The sequence below is a fragment of the Podarcis bocagei genome (genome assembly GCF_964188305.1).
Source record: "Podarcis bocagei genome assembly, chromosome: 1".
Lineage (NCBI taxonomy): Eukaryota > Metazoa > Chordata > Lepidosauria > Squamata > Lacertidae > Podarcis > Podarcis bocagei.
Genome location: NC_138125.1, coordinates 71682557 through 71702802, shown reverse-complemented (window position 1 = coordinate 71702802; position 20246 = coordinate 71682557). Strand labels below are relative to the sequence as shown.

General features: G+C 39.2%; 1 protein-coding gene across 3 annotated transcripts in view; it reads right to left on the bottom strand.

The window, feature by feature from the left end:
- SCUBE2 (signal peptide, CUB domain and EGF like domain containing 2) overlaps nucleotides 1–20246 on the bottom strand; it is a 46912-nt gene that overhangs the window by 24647 nt on the left and 2019 nt on the right. For 2 of the 3 annotated variants that reach the window (XM_081168955.1, XM_081168957.1), the window contains exons 2-9: nucleotides 16624–16746; nucleotides 14440–14565; nucleotides 11807–11941; nucleotides 5842–5967; nucleotides 4388–4504; nucleotides 3092–3181; nucleotides 1509–1625; nucleotides 255–377 (exon numbers count right to left, since the gene is read on the bottom strand). In XM_081168955.1, coding sequence (XP_081025081.1) covers nucleotides 255–377; nucleotides 1509–1625; nucleotides 3092–3181; nucleotides 4388–4504; nucleotides 5842–5967; nucleotides 11807–11941; nucleotides 14440–14565; nucleotides 16624–16746 — 957 coding nt within the window. The remainder of the gene's footprint in view (nucleotides 1–254; nucleotides 378–1508; nucleotides 1626–3091; nucleotides 3182–4387; nucleotides 4505–5841; nucleotides 5968–11806; nucleotides 11942–14439; nucleotides 14566–16623; nucleotides 16747–20246) is intronic. The other variant, XM_081168956.1, reaches the window with a different exon arrangement.

The following is a 20246-nucleotide window of genomic DNA, read 5'->3' as shown; positions in this document are numbered from 1 at the left end:
AAAGAACAGTGGATTGAGTTTTTGGTTCTTGGTAATCAGTTCTGCTTTGCAGAAATCATTGTCAATGATGGCTTCATAAATGGTTGTCTAGAAAAATGGATTAATGCACCTACTAAAGCTGACAGAAGCTGAGTCATGAAATAAATTCAACTCCAGAACATTATTTCTGGAATTCATTAGCACCTCATTACTACCTACATGCTCAAACTGTTCCAAACATATTTATATTTTTTATTGCTTGCCCCTACACATACCTTGACAAGACTTTTCATCAGTTAATAATTTATAGCCTTTTTTGCAGCTGCAATCAAAACTACCAATGGTGTTTCTGCAAAAGTGATCACATCCACCGTTACTGGCCTGACATTCATCAATATCTGCAAATAAAGAAACAAAGGATACAAAGCTTGATTTCCTTTTCTTGACAGATCCTAAAACAGGTAAATACCATAAATATCAACCATTTTCTGAGTGCTCCTCCCATCTCCTTATACAGCAACCATTATATTCTCTATCTTTTTTTTAAAAAAATACCCTGCTAGGACACAAGGATTCTAGTTTCAAGTAATTATATAACATTTTAATATTTAAATTATATAACATTTAGGAAACATCTGAAGGCAGCCCCATATAGGGAAGCTTTAATGTTTTATTATGCTTTTATATATGCTGGAAGCTGCCCAGAGTGGCTGGGGCAACCCAGTCAGATGGGTGGGTACAAATAATAAATTGTTGTTGTTTAAAAATAGTTTTAAAAGTACTATCATGCTGGGCTTAAGTCAGATTCCCACTGATTAAACCTGTAGTTCATACACTGCGTGCATGAACACAATAAAGTAATAAAATAAATTTATTAAAGGTTCCTATGAGGCCAGAATACATAGCTACAAAGGAGGCTGCCTGTGACAATTCTCAGTGATTCACTGTTCTGGTCTATCAGCCTCTGGCACGGCTGGGCAGCTCTGCTGAATTAGGTATGGCAGGATCGTTTTATGACTCCTGGGGCACAGAGGAAGCAGATTTATCTGCCCTCAAGAGGAGGTCCCACAGAACCAGTGACACATGCAGAAACAAGAGGTTGAAGGGAACTAAAAAAAAAACGTGCACGTTGTTTTGTGACATATTGGTTTGCCTTATAAATAAAGTGTCGTAAATTAAATGATGGAAGGTGGGTAGTTCATTCTTACACATTCTTCTTGCAACCCATATTGGTTCTACATGAATGGAAGAAAAGTCAGAAAATGTGATGCACATGCCCAAGAACCCCCAGCCAATTGCCAATTCTGGGTTATGTTTACTATGTATTTTAGACATGAACACCCTAAACACCCATTTCTAACTGTTTGAAAGTGGAGACTATTTAAAGGACCATATGCAAATTACAGCTGAGCTACCCACTTTTGCTTGTTTTCTTAATAATTTACAAATGGCAAGGTTTTCATTGGGATGCTGCAAAAGCAGCAATTTGTATATGAACATTGCAAAAAAAAAAAAGGTCTAAACTCTACCTTTGCATGTCTTCCCATCAAACTGAAGGGTAAATCCAAGAGGACAGCTGCAATGAACACCTGTTGAGGTGTCTTTACAAGTGCGATCACAGCCACCATTATTTACTGCACATGTTTCTAAGGAAAGGAAATAAAATCTGGCATTTGCAGAAGGAAAAACTAAAAGAGAATTTAAAAGCAGCATGTGGTATTTGATCTTTTCCAACTGAATTACTTCCATTCTAACTTGCCAATTTTAAATTAAGATATGGACAACTCTGTTACAGAAAACTTAAATTATAGCTTCAAAAATTTTTAACAGAAGATGTGACAACTGTAGCCAAATGTAAAGAAGGGGGAAAGCAAAGCCATGCTCACTGGCTCAACTCCATCTGCTGGGTCCCTGTTGCTGGTCCTGCCATCCTCCACATTTCGGAGGGCAAAGGACTGCAGTAGGGAACCTGCTATGCTCATGTCAGGCACTTTGTAATTTAGACTCCTGATCGGGCAATGGGAGATATTACAGGGAGGGCAGGGAACTCATCCTGCTCTTCACTTCACGTGTTGGTAACCACGTGAAGGCATGATGCCCGCATAAGATCCTGTGGGATGGACAACTGACTACATTCACCCAAAGGATATGGACTCAGGCTTCATGTTTCCATGACAGAAGGTGCACTCAAATGTAAAAGAGCACTCTAAGTCAAGTGAAGGTGAATGGATGTATCAAAAAAGAGGGTGTGCTTAACCATATTATCCTTAACAGGCCACAGGTTTTTTGGGAGCAAATTAAGAGAAAGTACATGCCTTAATTAGGAAAATAACATTTTAAGGTCTTTAAATTAAGATAGGGGTTCTCATATCCTGCAGAATAGATGAATAGGCTTGAAATTTAAATGAATGTGAATGAACTCAATTCCTGGCCTTTGTGCAGAACTGCAGCTATGGCCCAAAATATGGCTATTCCTCCTCCCGAGGCAGACCAGCAGACTGGAAAGTAGAATGGATTCAAATCACAGTCTAAGGACTGTATTCTCTGCATCTTTACAAAGTCTCCTTGTCTGGGACACTACCTGAAGCACAATATTTGAAGGCAAGTCCTACTTTACTTCAAGAGAATTTCATTTTAATCAAGGGTGCTTGATCATTCCCCATTGTACATGATTTCTACATGCTTAGCCACATGACACGACTGGGGGGAAATTCTCTCTTAAGTTGCAATAACCTCCTTCATAAAGATAAGATTGAATTCTATATGCTACTACAGATTTCAAACTTAGCGCAAGTAGGAAAGGTATAACCCCCTGTGCAAATGCATAAGTGCATTTGCATGAATCTGTGAGATACTTGACAAAGGGAAAGAACACGATATATGGTTCAACAGAATATTGAACCGTCTTGCCGAGAATTTCCCATGCTAAACTGTACCAGCATGAAAGCAGGCAAAATTCCCATTGACTTTATTCAGTAGAATGGGTAAAAGTGTTTCCTGATGCTGAAAATAATAATATAAGCTACAACACTTAAAACTGGGAAAATGGTATTTCACAAAGGAAGGTTTGGTAAGTTATCAGTGTCAACTATCAGACTAGAGCACTTCTTACCCATGAGCAGTCGCCGTTTCACCCGCTTGTCTACATCAGCTCCCGCTGTTGCATTGTTTTCAGAGAGCTCAGTTGCAGCCTCCTCTCTCTCTTTAAAAGCGAAAGAAAAGTAGTATCATAATTGGCCCTACATGCAGTAGGTCCTACATTTTGGTTCAGGAAAGAATCTCCACCATTTCCTCCAACTCATGGGTAACTTTGAGCTGTGTTTGCTTGAATCCTATGTCAACATACAGGAGTCCAATTCACAATGGCCGTGTTCAAGTATAAAGCCTGTCATTAACTATTGTTAGGTAAATTCATTTGTGAATGAACTGTGTGCTAGTGCAAGCAGCCTCAATACACTCACTTCACCTGTCCCTTTCTCCCAATGGGAAATGGCATGGCTGGCTTAAAAGTGCTCATGGTGTTTTTCTCCCAAACAAACCATTATAGGAAGCCAGGATGAACTTGAAATCCTAATGTAGAAAGACATGTGTGATTGGATAGGTATCATCATCATGACTTGGTGGGATGAGATGCAAAGCTGGAATATAGCAACTGAAGAGTATACCTTGTTCAAAATGAATAACACTTTTAAAAAAAGAATGTTTCCACATGTAATACTTAAAAGTATCTTTTGAGTCTCTCTCCTTACATTTGACTCGCATTGAGAACATTGTTAATGCAGAACTGAATGCAGAAGAGCAATGAGATGTATAGTCTAGCCAATGCACAATTTACATCTTCATCACAAAGTGGTTTAGGTAAGGTAATTTTCTAAGGAAAGGTCTGTAGCTCAAGGATAGAGTGTCTGTTTTGCCCAGAGAAGGTCTCAGGTTCAATCCCAGGCATCGCCAGCAAGGACTGGGAAGGTCCCCTGCCTGAAACTCTGGAGAGCTGCTGCCAGTCAGTGCAAGCAATACTGAGCAAGTTGAACCAATGATCTGACTTAGTTGAAAGCAGCTTATGTTATGCAAACACCAATGAAAACACCAGTAAAGCCAATGAAAACTCTGCAGTTGCTCCTGAGAAATATTTTAAAGGAAAACAAAAGGGACAAAATATAACTCCAGCAAAGTTCTTTTCTCAATTGGAGTCTGGAGGATCAATATATTTTTTTTAAATTATAAGCAGACCTGCTTTCCTTCCAAAACCAACCATTCAAAGTTGCCTAATCAGATGTGGGGCATGTTTCTCACTTTGAAAGGTACAGTTTGACCAGCCAGCCATTTTTGAGCAAAATACGCAGAGATGGCTAAAGGCTGATGTCATACATATTTCGTCTAACTGAAAAGAATTCAAGTGCTTACACACCAAGGCAAGTTTTTCCATTGGAATGCAGCATGTATTCTGGATGACATCCACAAACAGGTCCATCATCAGCATCTTCACATGTATGCTGGCAACCACCATTCCCATGGTTGCAAGTCACTAAAAAGAAGACATAAAACTGAGCTTCAGAAGCATTTGCAAAGCCTATGGAAATCTGCAGCTCAGGGAGACTGTATCTTGAATATTATATCTTTGCCCTCCATGCATTTGGCATGCCTATGAACTATTTTATCAAGATTTTCATCTGTTGTGTATGTACTTTGACACAATTACTAAACCAAAGTTAATTATAACCACGAGCAACAAACAAATTAAACACTCATTGACATGCCTGCTTTGAACTGACTTAACAATTTAAATTAATTTAATGAAATTAAATTAATTATACTATACTAGTCTTACATTTAAATTGTTTTTATTTAAATAGTTCATAATGGATGAAGCAATTTAAATCAATTAAATTAAATTAAATTAATTATACTAGTCTTACATTTGGACTGATTTCATTTAAATGGTTCATAATTGATGAACCAATGAAAAACAACTATCACGCTAATTCAGTAGGTGATATTTCTAGGAATATTTGATCCAAGAATAGTAGTTTAACACAGCTAAACGGCATGGGCAACTAATTATCTGATCAGAAGTTCACCTTAAAAACTGTGTATCTGAATTCAAAGCTGAACACAGGTAGCTCCTAATTTTATATTTGGCAAAAATCCATTGCCAGAAGGCAGCTCTGATCAAGAGCTAGTCAAAACTCAACACTAACTTCTTGTTAGTGATAAAATATTGCAGTACATTAAAGACTATGAGAATTTTGGTGCCATGGTCTGCTGCAGAAAGAACTTCATTGGATGCACCTTAAATCTGCTCTTTCTTTAAAAGTGCCTCAAGGAGCTCCGCTACTTTTGCAGTAACAGACCATAGAACACTCCGAGAACAGCCCACAGTTTCCCTAGGAGCCAGGAAGTAGGTGGGCTAGAAAAAGTCTTTAGGGAGTGAGAGAACCAAGCATAAACAAAGGATAGAGGAAAGGGGACCAACAGTGTATGTGGGTGACTGTGAAATATTGTGCTTCCTTCCAGCTTTATCTGCTTATAGGTTGTTCTTTGGGGTGGGAGAGTAGGCTGGGCTTAAGAATTCCCAACAGGCAGAACCAGGCTGCTGTCTTGTGGTGAGCCTGGCTGTAAAGTAGATACTGTTCTAGGAATTGCTATTAATTAAAAGAACCATTTCATCACAACCTCTGAAATGATGTTTTTGTACAGTGGCATTTTGAATATCTACCAGTTTAATACCTTGTCCCACCAAACTGAATTTTAGATAGCATCATGCTTGCAAACAAAGCCTCACATTAACTAACAGCTACAGGAATGCCATAATTCTACTTGTTCGCCTTGAGAAACCGTATGTAAGTGTAGAATGTTGCATACAAATGCAGCCTCTCTGGTTTCTGGCCAGTTCAAATCCAGGTCTGCATTCACAGGCCACTCCTCCTTTCGGTGCTTCTTTGCAGATATGGGCACAGCCATGATTTTTATTCATACAGCTCATACCTTCTGCAAAAACAAGAAGAGGATGCATCAGTGTTCTTTGTGACTTTAAATGCAGATGACACATTCTAGACAAAAACTGTTTAAATAGGTGACACATTCTAGATGTGAACTATTTAAATAAGTACCAGGTGGCCTTGAAACAATCTATCTTATTCAAACAAAGAATCCTGAATATTTGTACAGCAAGAGTAAAACCTTAATATGCAACACCACCACTTAATATTTTTCTCTGTGCTGTGCTAGATAACACAGGGTAACACTCCCTCTGAAGACACAACTTTGCAGTTTGGGTGTGCTTCTGCACACAGCCCTGAGCATGAATGCCTAGCTCTCTGAAGTTAAAGCTAGTGCACCAGTTGATCCCATCCCTTGAGTTGTCTGATTTGGCCTCAGTGACACATGCCTTAATTACCGGTACATCCCATTTGGATTACTGTAATGGGGCTGCCTTTGAAAAGTGCTCAAAAACTTCAGCCGGCTCAAAGAGCTGCAGCCAGATTGCTGACTGGGGCAACCATATCCCACCTGGACTCATACCCAGCTATGGTCCTAAGGGAGAGGTTAAAGAAATTGTTTTAAAGCAGTTAAACCTTTGAATGATCTAATTTGTTTTACATGTCTATTAAACATTATTTATTTTAATGGAACCATTACTAAGTATTAAATTTAATTTCCTGTGATTCAGGTATCTATGCTCCACATAGCAATGGCTAACCAGAATTCAGTACAAACCAACGTGTTCTTGATGACAATGAATAATGTCCCATTAGCTGACTTCTTTGCCCTTTCTGGACACCTCATAAAACCATTTTGTAATTTGTCTCCAACAGTTGCAAGCTGTTCACACTCTTAACACTCAGTTACCTGGAGGCAACAGGAATTGTCTTCCAAAATCATGCTGCTAAAACCTGAAGTCAACTAAACGATGAATAATCATTCCCCGGGTAACAGTTTTAAAGACCCTCTTTCGGCTTGATTCAGTGTGCTACTAATTAGCAGCAATCTATAGCCCTCTTTGGTGTTTTAAATACTGAATCGTACTGTGATTAACCTATGCTTGCATGGGATTAACCTATACTATACTAACATTTTACTAGCTAGTATAAAAATAAATCTAGGTAGCAATAATAGGCCATTACTGGTTTTAAATAAATGCTCGGACAGTTTTACTGGCCAAATCCCTCGCTTCAGGCTGCAGAGCAACCTCAATATCAAAATCTATCCCTTTCTTAAAAAAAAAAAGGTCCCTGCCAAGAGCCATAAAAAAAAATCTTGTTCCCTCAAGGTCAACTTTCCCCCTTTTTACACTCAGAAAACCCTTTCCGTATCTATTCACCTGCCAAGGAATACCTGCATGTTCACCATTCACTGCCTGCACGTTACAAGGGTTTCTGCAGTGTGTGTTGTAATATTAATGTTGCATTATAATTGTTAACTTGTCCTAGGACCTTAGGGTGAAGGTAACAAATTGTAGTAGTAATAGTAGTAGCAGCAGCGATAACAATCATAATAAAAACTACCCATTTAACCTTTCTTTTAGGACCTTTCGATGTAAAAAAGTCCATTCTTGAGATTGGGGGCGGGGCACGGGGAATATTTCCCCTATTCAGCATTTCATCCATGCAAACAACTGCCATACCTACATAACAGAAGATGGAGATGCTATCCCTCCAAGTTGCAGAATTCATTCTCTGCCTCTCTCACGCATGCATGCGCATGCAAAATGGAGCCCTCAATACTTCGTTTTTCTTTAAAGAAAGTAACAATTGGGGGAAAGTGCATTTTAAACAGGCATTACAAGGATATTCAGAAAGTTGTGGGCGGATATGGGAGTAAACATATGAATTGCCTTTAAGTAACACCATACACTCTTGATGCCATACCTCTGACGCTTACACAACCACAATGTCATCTGGTACAATAATCATTCTACCTGGGCCAAGAATAATTGTTTCCCAGCTTCCCAGCAACTTTAGTTGCTTGAGTGCTGGGAAACGGAACACTTTCATAAATAAATAAAAATTGACAGGTTGCAAGGAGACCTCCATACCTCACAAAGCAGCAAACATAAGCAAACAAGCAAAATTCAGCAACATCCAGTTGCAGTTTTTCCACCAGTCGGTAACACACATTTCTAGGTACCACTGAAAGGCTTTGGTACAGCACAAACAGAAGCTTCTGTATGCAATGCAGTTAAATATTATTCCTCTGTGGTAGGTCTGCTACTGAAACGTAAAATCAAGGGGGGCGGCAGCATCTACTGTGGCCAAAGGAACTAATACCAGGGCACCTACTGAAACCCACATTTCTGCTAGATCCTCTATCCCAAAATGCCACATGTCAGTGACTTGTGCATTAACAACCACACTGCCTCATGGTTGCTGTAGTGGTGTCCAAACCTTTTTCAAAGAGGGCCAGATTTGATGAAGTGAAGGGCCCTGGGGGCCAACCGAAGTTGTAGACCTTTTTTTTAGGATTGATGGTGTTTAAGAATTCAAGTTGTTGATATTTTGGGGAAATTTTACCCCAGGAAATAAACTGCGACAGGGGCCAGATTAAACCAACCAGCGGGCCGGATTAGGCCCCCCGAGGCAGACTTTGGACATGCCTGCTGTAGTCCACACATACCCCTGATTTGTCAATCAGGCAGGAAATGCCTTGGCTTGCAGGTAAGCATATAGATTTATCTGCAGAACTGCTCCTCGCAGGATTTCACCCAACTCTGTTCTGCAGCCACGTTATTATTCCAAGAAGACGAATGTGAACTGACAACATGGCCTCTGAAGGCTCTGTAACATTTTAATTAGGCATGCTGTCTTCTTAACACCTCTATTTATGGTACAGATAGACTCCTTCTAAGGCTGCAGCTTTGGACAACAAAGGAGAGTGCCTACAAGGGCTTTGATTATTCTGCTCTGCTGGCTTCTTGATTCCTTTCCCAGAGTGAGAAAACTAACAAGACAATGATGCCTCCAACCCTTCAGAATACACAAAATATCCACATGAAAACTGGTAATCACTATTATGCTGTCAGTCAAACTCTTTGCATCCCAGAAGATCACAAATTAGCCTTATTAAACTCTAGTGTTTTGTGGCATTTGGAAGCTTCAACACGCCATGTGATCTGTCTGTTAGCTAAGAGGTGTTTAAGAAGCATTAAGAGAATTAACAGCTTTAGATTTCTGCTAACAGTGTAACTTCTTTGTGCCATTCAGAAACCAATGGAGACATCATTCAAGCAGGTACTTTGGTAAAGTTCACTGAACTCAAACAAACACTTCAAATGCTGAATAGAGACTTGTTTAGTTTTGCATGGGGAGGGGGGGCGTTGTCTTGCACTCTTCTACTGAAAGCTATTGAGTGGGGGCAGCACATTCCGAAACACTACAATTAAATAACAACATACTATATACCCTTTGCCTGACTAGTTAAACACACTTTATTTGAAATGTAAAATAAATGTAAAATCTACTAAGTTGCTGAAGTTGAAAGCTTATTTAATCATTGATTAAGTGTTTCTATCTTTATTTATGAACAATTTAAAAAAGAGAAATGAAATAATGTTTATTTATTGTATTTCCATCCAGTCCTTCCTCCTAATGGAGTCTAGGGCAGGTAACAAAACTGTTAAAAGCAACATAAAAACCATTAAAACAAGTAAAATTCATCAACAAACCAACCACTGCAATAGAGCACACAGAAAACCCATTTCATATAGCTAACTACCGAAAGCTTGGCAAAATAAATACATTTTGATTGACATCTTAGTGCAGGCATAGGCAAACTTGGCCCTCCAGATGTTTTGGGACTACAACTCCCATCATCCCTAGCTAACAGGACCAGTGGTCAGGGATGATGGGAGTTGCAGTCCCACAACATCTGGAGGGCCGAGTTTGCCTATGCCTGTCTTAGTGTCAACAGTGCAGGAGACAACTGAATCTTCATAAGCTCCAGAAATGGGGGACTGTGTTACTGTTCTGTGGACTTCTCCTGCAGATGCTACAGAACAGATCAAAGAGCACTGGGGAGGCCCTCCTTCACATGCTTGGGTCTCAAGATGTACAGGGCTTTGTACACCAAGCATCAATACCTGTAAGTTAAATTTATAAATCTGATATCAACTTGAATGAGATGGTGACTGGAGCGTCAGCATTTCAAAAGTACAGTATGTATTTGGAAAGTACTATGAGAATTAGATAACTTGTTATGTGATGGATACACAATTTAAAGCAAAACGCTCTGGATTCTAGCACAAACTATGCCAAGATTAGGAAAGGATAAAAGGCATCAAAAATGCCTAATTCAGCACTGTTTGAGCTATTTACATCAAGTAGAAGAAGTTGTGTCTCAGTCCATTTCTTCTGGGTATCAGCAACCACAGATTCAAGACATTATGTTAAGGTGGGGGCTTGGTTGCAAATAAAATAATCCATTCACTGACCTGAAAACAGTTTAACTTCTGACAAACTTCAATCAACTCAAAATGTGAATCAATGATTCATGGGGATGGATGTTCATGTGATGTCCACAATTTATCTGAGTTATTTTTCTCTGTCTTCTACTCTCACCAACCTCACATTTATCTATACACAGAATTTTCATTTGGTCCATGTTTCTGCTTTTCCACAAGCTATGTTATATTTACTGTACTTCCATTGGCCATTTAGATACTTCTAGTTGTATTATCGCAACACACACTTTAGTTGAAGACTGAACACTGGTTTGTTTTCTTTTTTAAAAACTGTTTTGGTTTATTAAAGAATGGCTTCATTCTATATTTATCTTTGCCAACCTATACAAATTTTCACTGTGTTAAACCCAGTCGGGCCCTACTGACTAACCACAGACAGTGGAAACTCCCTGATTTAAAACTACCACTTTCAAGTTATTGCCCCCAGGGTCTCTATTAAACTTTCGTTCACTACAGCCTCTAATCAGGCATCCAGTTTCATTTCTGTGTGGAAGATTTACTCATGGTCTTAAAACTAGGAGTTTTAAATAACTCTCCTTACCAAATGCTTAGGTCATGTAGCTTAATGGAAATGGACAATGGCAGTATTCTGTTGCTTCCATTCTTCATTTCAATGGGCAAGCTTAAGAGAAAGCAAACCTTCTTCTTCTCCTATCAAGCACTTATTTACCACTGGATTGATTCAACCTTTCTTTACACTAGGATCTTCCCCTTATAAAGGAAAAGTTCTCACAGTCAGTCCCCCTGTCCCCTCTGGCACTATGCAAAGGCAGTAGGACATAGCCAATTATGGCTCGTGCTTTGTGGGATGAAGGGGTAGCATGTGTATTTTGTCACTGACCTATAGTAGGTATTGCTTGCATTTCAACAACCATGTACGGTAACTGTGAAATGCAGCCCTGGCTGCCCCTGGTGGACAAAGATGTCCACCAGCAAGGATATGAGACCTCTCACTATTTCAGTAGCTGCTCAGGAATGCCCTTCAGCAGCTTCTATTCCACATAATTCAGCAACAGCAACTTGGTTTAAACATAAACCTGAGTGCAAAAAAACACCAAGCAGGTAAGTCTGGCAGGTTTTGGTGTTTTTTGCTGTTGTTGATGTTTACGTATATGTATATTACGTCCCATGTAAACCAGAGATCTTAAAGACTGGGATTAGCCCTTGAATTATGAGAATGCCCAACATGACTTGCTGAAAGACTCAGATATAACATACCCAAGTTACCATGTGACTCATGGGAACAACATGCAGAAGCACACTCAAGTCAAGATCATTACTGAGCCAACCACCTAGAGGGCTCAGTTCAGGATACTTTGTGAGGGAGGGAGGGTGGGGCACCCTTTCTGTTTGGTGGGAGAGAGACTTTACCTTCTAAACGGTGAATACAGGTATGCTGGTTATCACTGAGGAAAAATCCATCATTGCAAATACATTCGTAGCTCCCTACTGTATTGACACAAATATGCTGGCAGCCTCCATTGTTGAGCAAGCATTCATCCATATCTGAAAAATAAGAGGCAGCAGATTTGTACCAGCTCTTATTGGTCAACACAGCAGCCTGTACTAACCACATAGGAAAGGTCAATTAAGCCATGATGATAATAAAACACCCAATAGGTTGGCCAGTTGTCTTTATTCTCCCTTTCTCCTCACTGGTAGGATGGGCACAACAGAATTCAACACTACAGGCATGATCAACATAATGATGATGGTGGTGGTGATGATAATGATAATAATGACAATAATGATAATAATAATGGTGGTGATGATCAAATACTCTTAATGAACATTTCCTAATATGCCATTTTTATGTAACTCTTTTAAAAAATTACCATACTTAAATAAAAATATTTGAGTAGCTTTCATTGTTTCAAATTATTCCTACTTAAGGAAGCAGTCTTAAATTGTAGATTCAGTTCACAGGTCTTCCTTACATTAGGACTCCATTACACTTCATTCTACTTTTCTTTTTACAATAATGTACTAGCATCTGACCAATGGCAACTTCATAATACCCACTTGAGCAACGTTTGACTCCCTATTATCTGATGAACTGATAAATATGGGATTCCATTTTTTTTAAAAAAGCAATTTAATGCAGTTTTGTGATACTCAGTACTGCACAATACAAGTCAATAGTTGGATTTGCTGGGAGGATAATAGTTGGATTTGCTGGGAGGGTGATGACCTAAATGCCGCTGCCTCTCACCTTCTGAAAGCAAGTCTTCTCCTCTCTCTAAGCAGCACTGCCACATCTCTCACTCTCAGTTTTAATTCCTCATTCATTGTCTGAAACATCTGTTTCAGGTGAGAGTGGAAAGGAGAAGCAAATCCTTAGATTGGCCCCTGGTAAGTCAGGCAATGCTCCAACTTTTCATGTGTTAGTTCGACATATTATCTAGACCCAAAATATGGAATTATTTGGGACATTTGCATGTAGCCTCGTAACATAAAATTCTGATTGAATGTTAAAAATGCTCTTGATGTTTGGTAAGCTTTCTGTGAAAAGGCACCATTAAGGTTCAAAAGACTGATTGCATTCTGCTGCAACACTAAACCATGAAAAGGCTTATTTTACTGTCTGTGTGTTTCCAACCATATTCCAAACCAAGAAAAGAATAAACCGAACCACAAACAACAAAAAGAATAAAGGCTTGTTTTCCTTTTAAAAATGAAAACCGTGTAATATAAATTACAGGAAAGGAAGCTAAATCTGTGCAAGATTCTATGTAGATAAATGTTCTTTTTCTTTCATTCTGTGTTCCCTTTGGCTTCCCTGATCACTGACCCTAACCCTCCCCAGCAGCTTTAGGAGAGTCTTGTTGCCTTTTGACTCTCTGGCGATCTTCTCTTGAGCTTCCCACACACCTGTCTCTAAGGTGGTTGGCCGCAAACTCTATGGCAAACCTTAGGGTCTGGCACTGAAACAACTTCAAGCAGCGAGTCATTACAAGTAGCAACAATCCCGTAATGTATTCTACCTCAAAATATCCTTAGGAAGTAAGGAGAAGACCAGAGAAATGAAATTAATTGAATTAATTGGATCTTAGGGGGAAGGTGGGGAGAGGATAGGAGAAAGAGAAGCTCATAAGATATTCTGGACCTCCCAAGTCTTGAGTGATTATTCAAAACATTAGGCATCGCTCCTTCTCACACACAAAACACATGTGTGTATATGTGTGTGTTTGTGATATGCTGTGTCTTATACTTGCCAAGAGTATTGCTACCATTTTCTTCTGACAGGTTTCAACAGCTACATCAATTTCAACTAAGGACAGCAGCACTTCTTAAATAGGGCTGTAACAATGGACAGGAGAAGAATGTGGACAAACGGACTGGTGGGTCAACAGGGTAGGAGGCACAATGGCTATGACCTTCCAGTGCATTTAAATCTTTCTGCAACCCTTTGCATACAAGAACCCAGGAGCCATACTCTTAAAAGTACAGAATTGTGGGGGAGAGAAATGAGACCATTATACTTTTCCAGGGCAATATTCAGCTAACCTTTGCCACTAGTGTAAGTGATGTCCGTCCTGTTTTGCACACCCAGTGCTGTCCCCAAAAAGCTCTTCCAGAGGGTTAGAGGAACCACCAGAACAGATTTGTGGGGGAAGAGAGGGGGAGAACATTCTGTGGTGCAAGGAAAAATCTTTCCACTGACATAACCTTAGCAGCAGTATTACATTGAATGCAACCCAAATACTTTCCCCAAGCATTTTGTAATAATAAGTCAACTGTGCATGAAGCATATTGCTTAGGCCTTTGGTTTGGAAACAATGATCTTCTGGTTCCTTTCTGTCATTTATTTCTAGATATGCACTCAAACAGTAGCACCTCCATTTCAGAGATGGCAAAACTCCAAATGACCAAACCACCTTTTAGATTTTTCTCATTAAGATAACATTGCTTTTATTCAACCATCTTAAATTTTTTCATGCTCATAAGAAAATATAGGTGGCATTCAGCACTGAGGCTGGAACTCATTGTAGCACAATCCTTACCAAGACAATTATGGCCATCCTGAGCCAACATGAAGCCATCATAACACATGCAGCGATAATTGCCTGGAATGTTGAAACATTCGTGCACACAGCCTCCATTGAAGTCATTATCACATTCATCAATGTCTGAGAAATAAAGCAAAAGTCAATATGATGGATGCCTGCTTGTTTGCTGTAGACAGGTCATGACATGACTATATTATATAAATGCTAGCAGTTACTGCTATCTTAGATCATATTTGCCTTTCAAATAAAGCAAGTTCAACAGAGTATTGACAATTTCTCAACAGTAACATAAAGCATTAACCTTTTTATGTGCTGCTCTGATATTATTTTAAGAGTTTTACATATCCAGCTGGGAATGTCCTGCACCACACTCCATTATATGGTGCACAGGAGAAAAAATAAGTTACTACAGGCTTCTGCTGTAGCAATCACCTGCCTCCCCTCCCTTTCACCCAAGTAAGATCTTGTAGAAATCTCAGAATCAGTTTAAAATCTGGAAACCAAATTCTTCTCAAAGAAAGTTTCCAGGCAAAACATGCACAGGCAAGATAAAAGTGAAACCATCAGATTCAAATGTTAATGTTTATATGAACATATGTGTATGTGTGTAATCTGAATACAGTGGATTTTTTTATATGGTTAGAAGTGGATTTCTTATATTCATTCATTGAATGAATATTCATTCATTCAATGAATGAATTCTACGAAATGATCAACTCTTTAAAAACTCTAAACAAAAATATAGAACCACCCTCAGGCAGTTAATGAACCTTTATGAACTTTTGATTGCCGTATACTATTCTTTTTGGCTCATGCCCTTTTCTATAAACTAACCCATATTGGATTTATTCTTTGCTCTTCATTTAATGAATTTCTGAATAAACTAACTAATTAATCCTTATTCACCTCCTTTGTATTTAAGGAACCTGAATGAACTCTTGACTCTATTTACTTATTAAACATGGACTACCTCTATCTACCTAACCAACCTTATTGGATTATTTTCCTGTCTAATTTAAATCACCATTAATCACTTAGAATTGTAGAGTTGAAAGGGATCTCAGGGGCCATGTAGTCTAACCCTCCTCAATGCAGGAAGCTCAACTAAATCCATCCATGACAGATGGATATCCAGCCTCTGTTTAAAAACCTCCAACGAAAGAGAGTCCACTATCTCCCAATGAAGTCCATTCCACTATTGAGCAGCTCTTACTGTCAGAAAGTTCTTCCTAATGTTTAGTCAGAATCTCCTTTCTTTTAACCTAAATCCACTGGTTCGAGTCCTACCCTCTGGAGCAGGAGAAAACAAGCTTGCTCCATCTTCCATGTGACAGCCCAGTTTAGATATTTGAAGATGGCTATTGTATCTTCTCTCAGTCTCCTCTTTTCTAGGCTAAGCTTACACAATTCCCTCAAGGCTTGAACAAGAATATTATCTTTTTAAAGTAACCTGAACAAATCTCTATGTATAAGGCTATTGGATGGATTTAATGGGAATCTGGGGCAAGAGGCCACAGTGAAGGAGGTGATCAAAGCCACTTTTCACTGAAATAAAAGTAGTTTCCTGTGAGGACAGAAGAAGGGGGTATGTTTTCTATAAACTTTATATGATCAAGCTGCTCTGAAATATATGCACTTTAATTTTTAGCCTTTACAACTTATTATACACATTACAGTATGGATTTATTAATTGCAATGCATTTTATACTATATGATCAAGCTGCTAGGAACTGTGTGCATATAATTCAATTTAGTCTCTATGAAAATTTGTTAGTTTTTGTACAATTTGGTATAAAATTACCATGCAGTGGCTGCTTGCTATTGTATTAGTATGGTTATTACATCTTATTAATTTGTATATTTTAACAGATTGTTTTATGGTTATTTTAAGTGATGCATTGTTCATCTAATCCAACTATGCTATTCATTGGATTATGTTTTGAACTGATTTACCTGCCTTTGGTTGTTATTATAATCATGTACCAATTTGCATTACACAGGTGTCTGAATGGTGTTGACAGTGCTTCCTGTACCCATTGTGAAAAAGTTTAAACTGTAATCAGCAACTTAAAGTACAAACATACATATATTTGTTTCTTCAGCATAGTTTATTCAGCTTTAGCTAGTAAAGAGGGGGACTAAGCATACTTAGTGTAAAACTACAAAGCACATACATACCTTCACACGTCTTTCCTTCTCCACTGTAACCTGGTTTACATGTACACTTGTACAACTTTGGAGTATTCTGACAAATTGCATCTGGGTGGCAGTCATCAATCCCTTGGGTACATTCGTCCACATCTGTGAAAAGAAATGCAACACAGTAAAAATACATGCAAGTGATGTGTCCCACTCAGAAGTTCACAGACAAAATGTGAACTGATGATTGTAAGATGGTTCTGCTTATTACAGTAGCATCTTCCTCTCATATAAAACTGCTAAATACAAAGCATAATATACAAATGACTGTTACCTTTACAAAACTTTTTATCATACTAGGACAGCTTGAAGGTACTTCTGCACAAATCCTTTCCCGTCTTAAGATCAGGGCCAACCACAGCCAGGAATATTTAGCACTAGCAAAGACACACTTTGGGATGCAAAAGAACCACTCCATGTCGGCATTCACATGTAATGCTAAGCCATGGTTTGTTTAGATAAAGTGTGGACCAACCATGAGTAACCATGGTTTACTTTCTGGCATCAAGTTATGATTTGTTGGCTGACAAATTGTGGCTTGCTTTAACCATGGGTTGGCATTAGATCAGAACCCAACAGCCTTATTTAACTACCGTTTGTTTGGCTGCCCCACTCGAGATGCTGACTAAGGTACAGAGACGTAGGGCAAAAGGAGGTAGGAAATGAAATTGCTCACAAGTCTCTAGCTGGTACTTTTCTAGAAGTCCTCACTTTTAATTGTACATAGCAAGCATCCTTTCCGCACTCAACTATTTCAGAAACATGCCTGTTCTTCGTATGGCACTGGCAGCAGCCCTATCCTAGCCACCCACTCGCGAAGTGCCGACTTGCCTCTACAATTTCAGAAAAAACAGCACTCAGTTGGACCATGGTGAACTCCTGCTACTCCCACTGCAAGGCCCTTTTATGTCTTGGCTGTTATGTGTCAGAGTAAAGTGAACAGAAGCAGCATGGATTACTAAACCTCCATCATGTCCTCCTCAGTTGACTTCTCCCCACCGCCCACCCCGACAAACAAGCTTCAAATGCTCTTGCCTTTCTTTATAGATAAGCGACTATCACATTCCCATTTTGGAAGCCCAGGTCTGCACATTTTCCAGCTATACTATTTCTTGAGACTGGACAGCTAGTCCGTTCTGCGGTGTTCCAAATGTGGCACCAACAGATATGTTACAATACCAGCAGTTTTATTTTCTGTCCCTTTCCTAGTAATACCTAGCATGAATTTGCCTTTTCACCACTGCTGCGCACTACTGCAATTTTCATTTAGCTACTCAGCATGACATCAATAACTCTTCACTGTTTAGTCAGTTAAAACCCAATCCTTGTCTACATGAGGTTATGATTTGTTGCCCCAGTGTGCATTATCACTTTACACTTACTTATGTTGAACATCATTTATCATTTTGTTGTTCATAAATGTAGCTCGCTGGACTGGGCCCCTGGTTAGCAAAATGGCATCTTTGTGGACCTCACCCAGCTGGAAGAGCTAGGCCAGAAATGAAGTTTCCTGAATGTAACCCAGATGTCTATGTGCATTTACTTACTGATATGACTAGCAGGTGCATAGAAAAAAACTTCAGCCCCCCACACCTAGCAGTGGTTTCATAGTAGATCCATGACCAGTTGGCCATATTCAGGCAGTCAACACATGCAGGGTTTTCAAGCTAGCTATCATATTTTCATAGCTTGTGAGATACTGCACAGTTCCCTACAGAGATAGGAGTACTGATTTCCAAGGGGGGAAAGCCCTGAAAAGTAAATACATTTCAACTGCAGTATACTAACCAGTTACTGAAGAAATACGACTTTATTACTGTGACATCACTGTCATAAAATGTGACTGAAAAGAAATACTAACAAATGGCGTTTTATAGAAATGAACATTTAGGCAAGTCAGGGCCACAGAAACATTAAACTTTTACTTTCCATTAAACAGATGCTTATTCAATGGTGTGTGTTTTTTAAAACTGTTCCAAAATTAGCTTTTTGCACTGAAAACCAGAAGTCTCATCTGGTAAGAAGCATCACTCAAGCACATAGTCAGCAGTCACCTTTCCAAAAACAACAACTCACAAAGGATGTTCACAGCTAAATGATCCAGGCAGGAATTTCAGAGCAGGGCAGCTAGGAAGATGCAAAACTCTCAGATAAAGGATGGAAATGTGTATGTATAGGATGCTGGGTTGCACGAAAACTTCAGGAAGGGAAAAAAGTGTACCAAACAGAAATAACACATACCTAGCAAGGCACCAAACTTTTGCAATATTTGCTTTTTGATACAAAAAAAATACTTATTAGGAGACATTTATTATTGTGTTAAGTTTGAAGAAGGTGGCTAGCAGGCAGAGGGCCTTCACAGTGGTTGCACATAGAATGGTCTCCCAAGAGAGGGCTGCCTGGCTACTTCTTTGTTTTATTTTCAGTACTAAACAAAGATCTTTTCTCCCACACCTTTCATACTTAATTTTAGCACTACTGATGTTTTTATATTTGCTTTAGCTGTAGTTTAATATATAGGGCCGGATTCAGCTAATGAGTTTCATTAGCAAAAGTGTGAACAAGGGCTACCACTAGTGATAATGGGCTTCGTCCCTCTTCTTCCCATATGCCCCACAATTGGCTACAGGGGTTAAGACAACCTCCAGAACAGCATGTGAGGGCACAAGAGGAGGGATCACACCATCTGGCAAGCCGAAATGCTTATGCTGATGCACATTTGCCAGTGCCATGGTGCTATGTTGAATTCCTCCCACACTCTTTTCCTTTAATATAGGCTTCCTCAACCTCGGCCCTCCAGATGTTTTGGCCTACAACTCCCATGATCCCTAGCTAGCAGGACAAGTGGTCAGGGATGGTGGGAATTGTAGTCTCAAAACATCTGGAGGGCCAAGGTTGAGGAAGCCTGTTTTAATATAGATCACTGGGGGAATTTCTATTGAATGCCTATTTAATAAAATAAATAAGTAAAACAGTTGCTCTTCTTTTTTTGTTCTGTACAGAACAAGTCCGGTAATGCCCTAGGTTCTTCATTAGCATTGTTCTTGCAAGCATGCTGAGAATGCACTATATTTCAAGTTACACTTATTCCTATTTTCATGCCAATGAGAGTGCTGTATGATTGTGCAATTATAATCTGATGTCACTCACACACTAAGGAGTCCCTCAAAAAGCTAAAATAGATCTCAATTGTCACAAGTGGTGAAAACAGAGAGTAGTTAAGGCCCAGCCAAAGTAGTAACTAGCAGGAAAAAGGAACAATCCAGGGGGTGGATAAATAGCACAGAAAAGGGGGTTGGAGAATTAAAATCACTGTTGTAAAAGAGAAGGTTTAGAAGGCAATAACACAAAAAAGTGTAACCAAATTAACAAACAGAACTATCCTCTTAGAAAACTGCAAGTATTCAGTCACTCAACCGCTCAAAAAATAAATAATTGATGCTGGTGTCCCAAAGGATGCATTTAGTTGCAAACTGAAAATTAATGAGACCCCTTCATGATCAGTTCTCGTCACACACTGAATTAAACTCAGTTTGCATCATGACAATTTGATCAGGTGAATTTGCCCTAGATCCATCACTGACAAGAGTCCCAACGTCTTA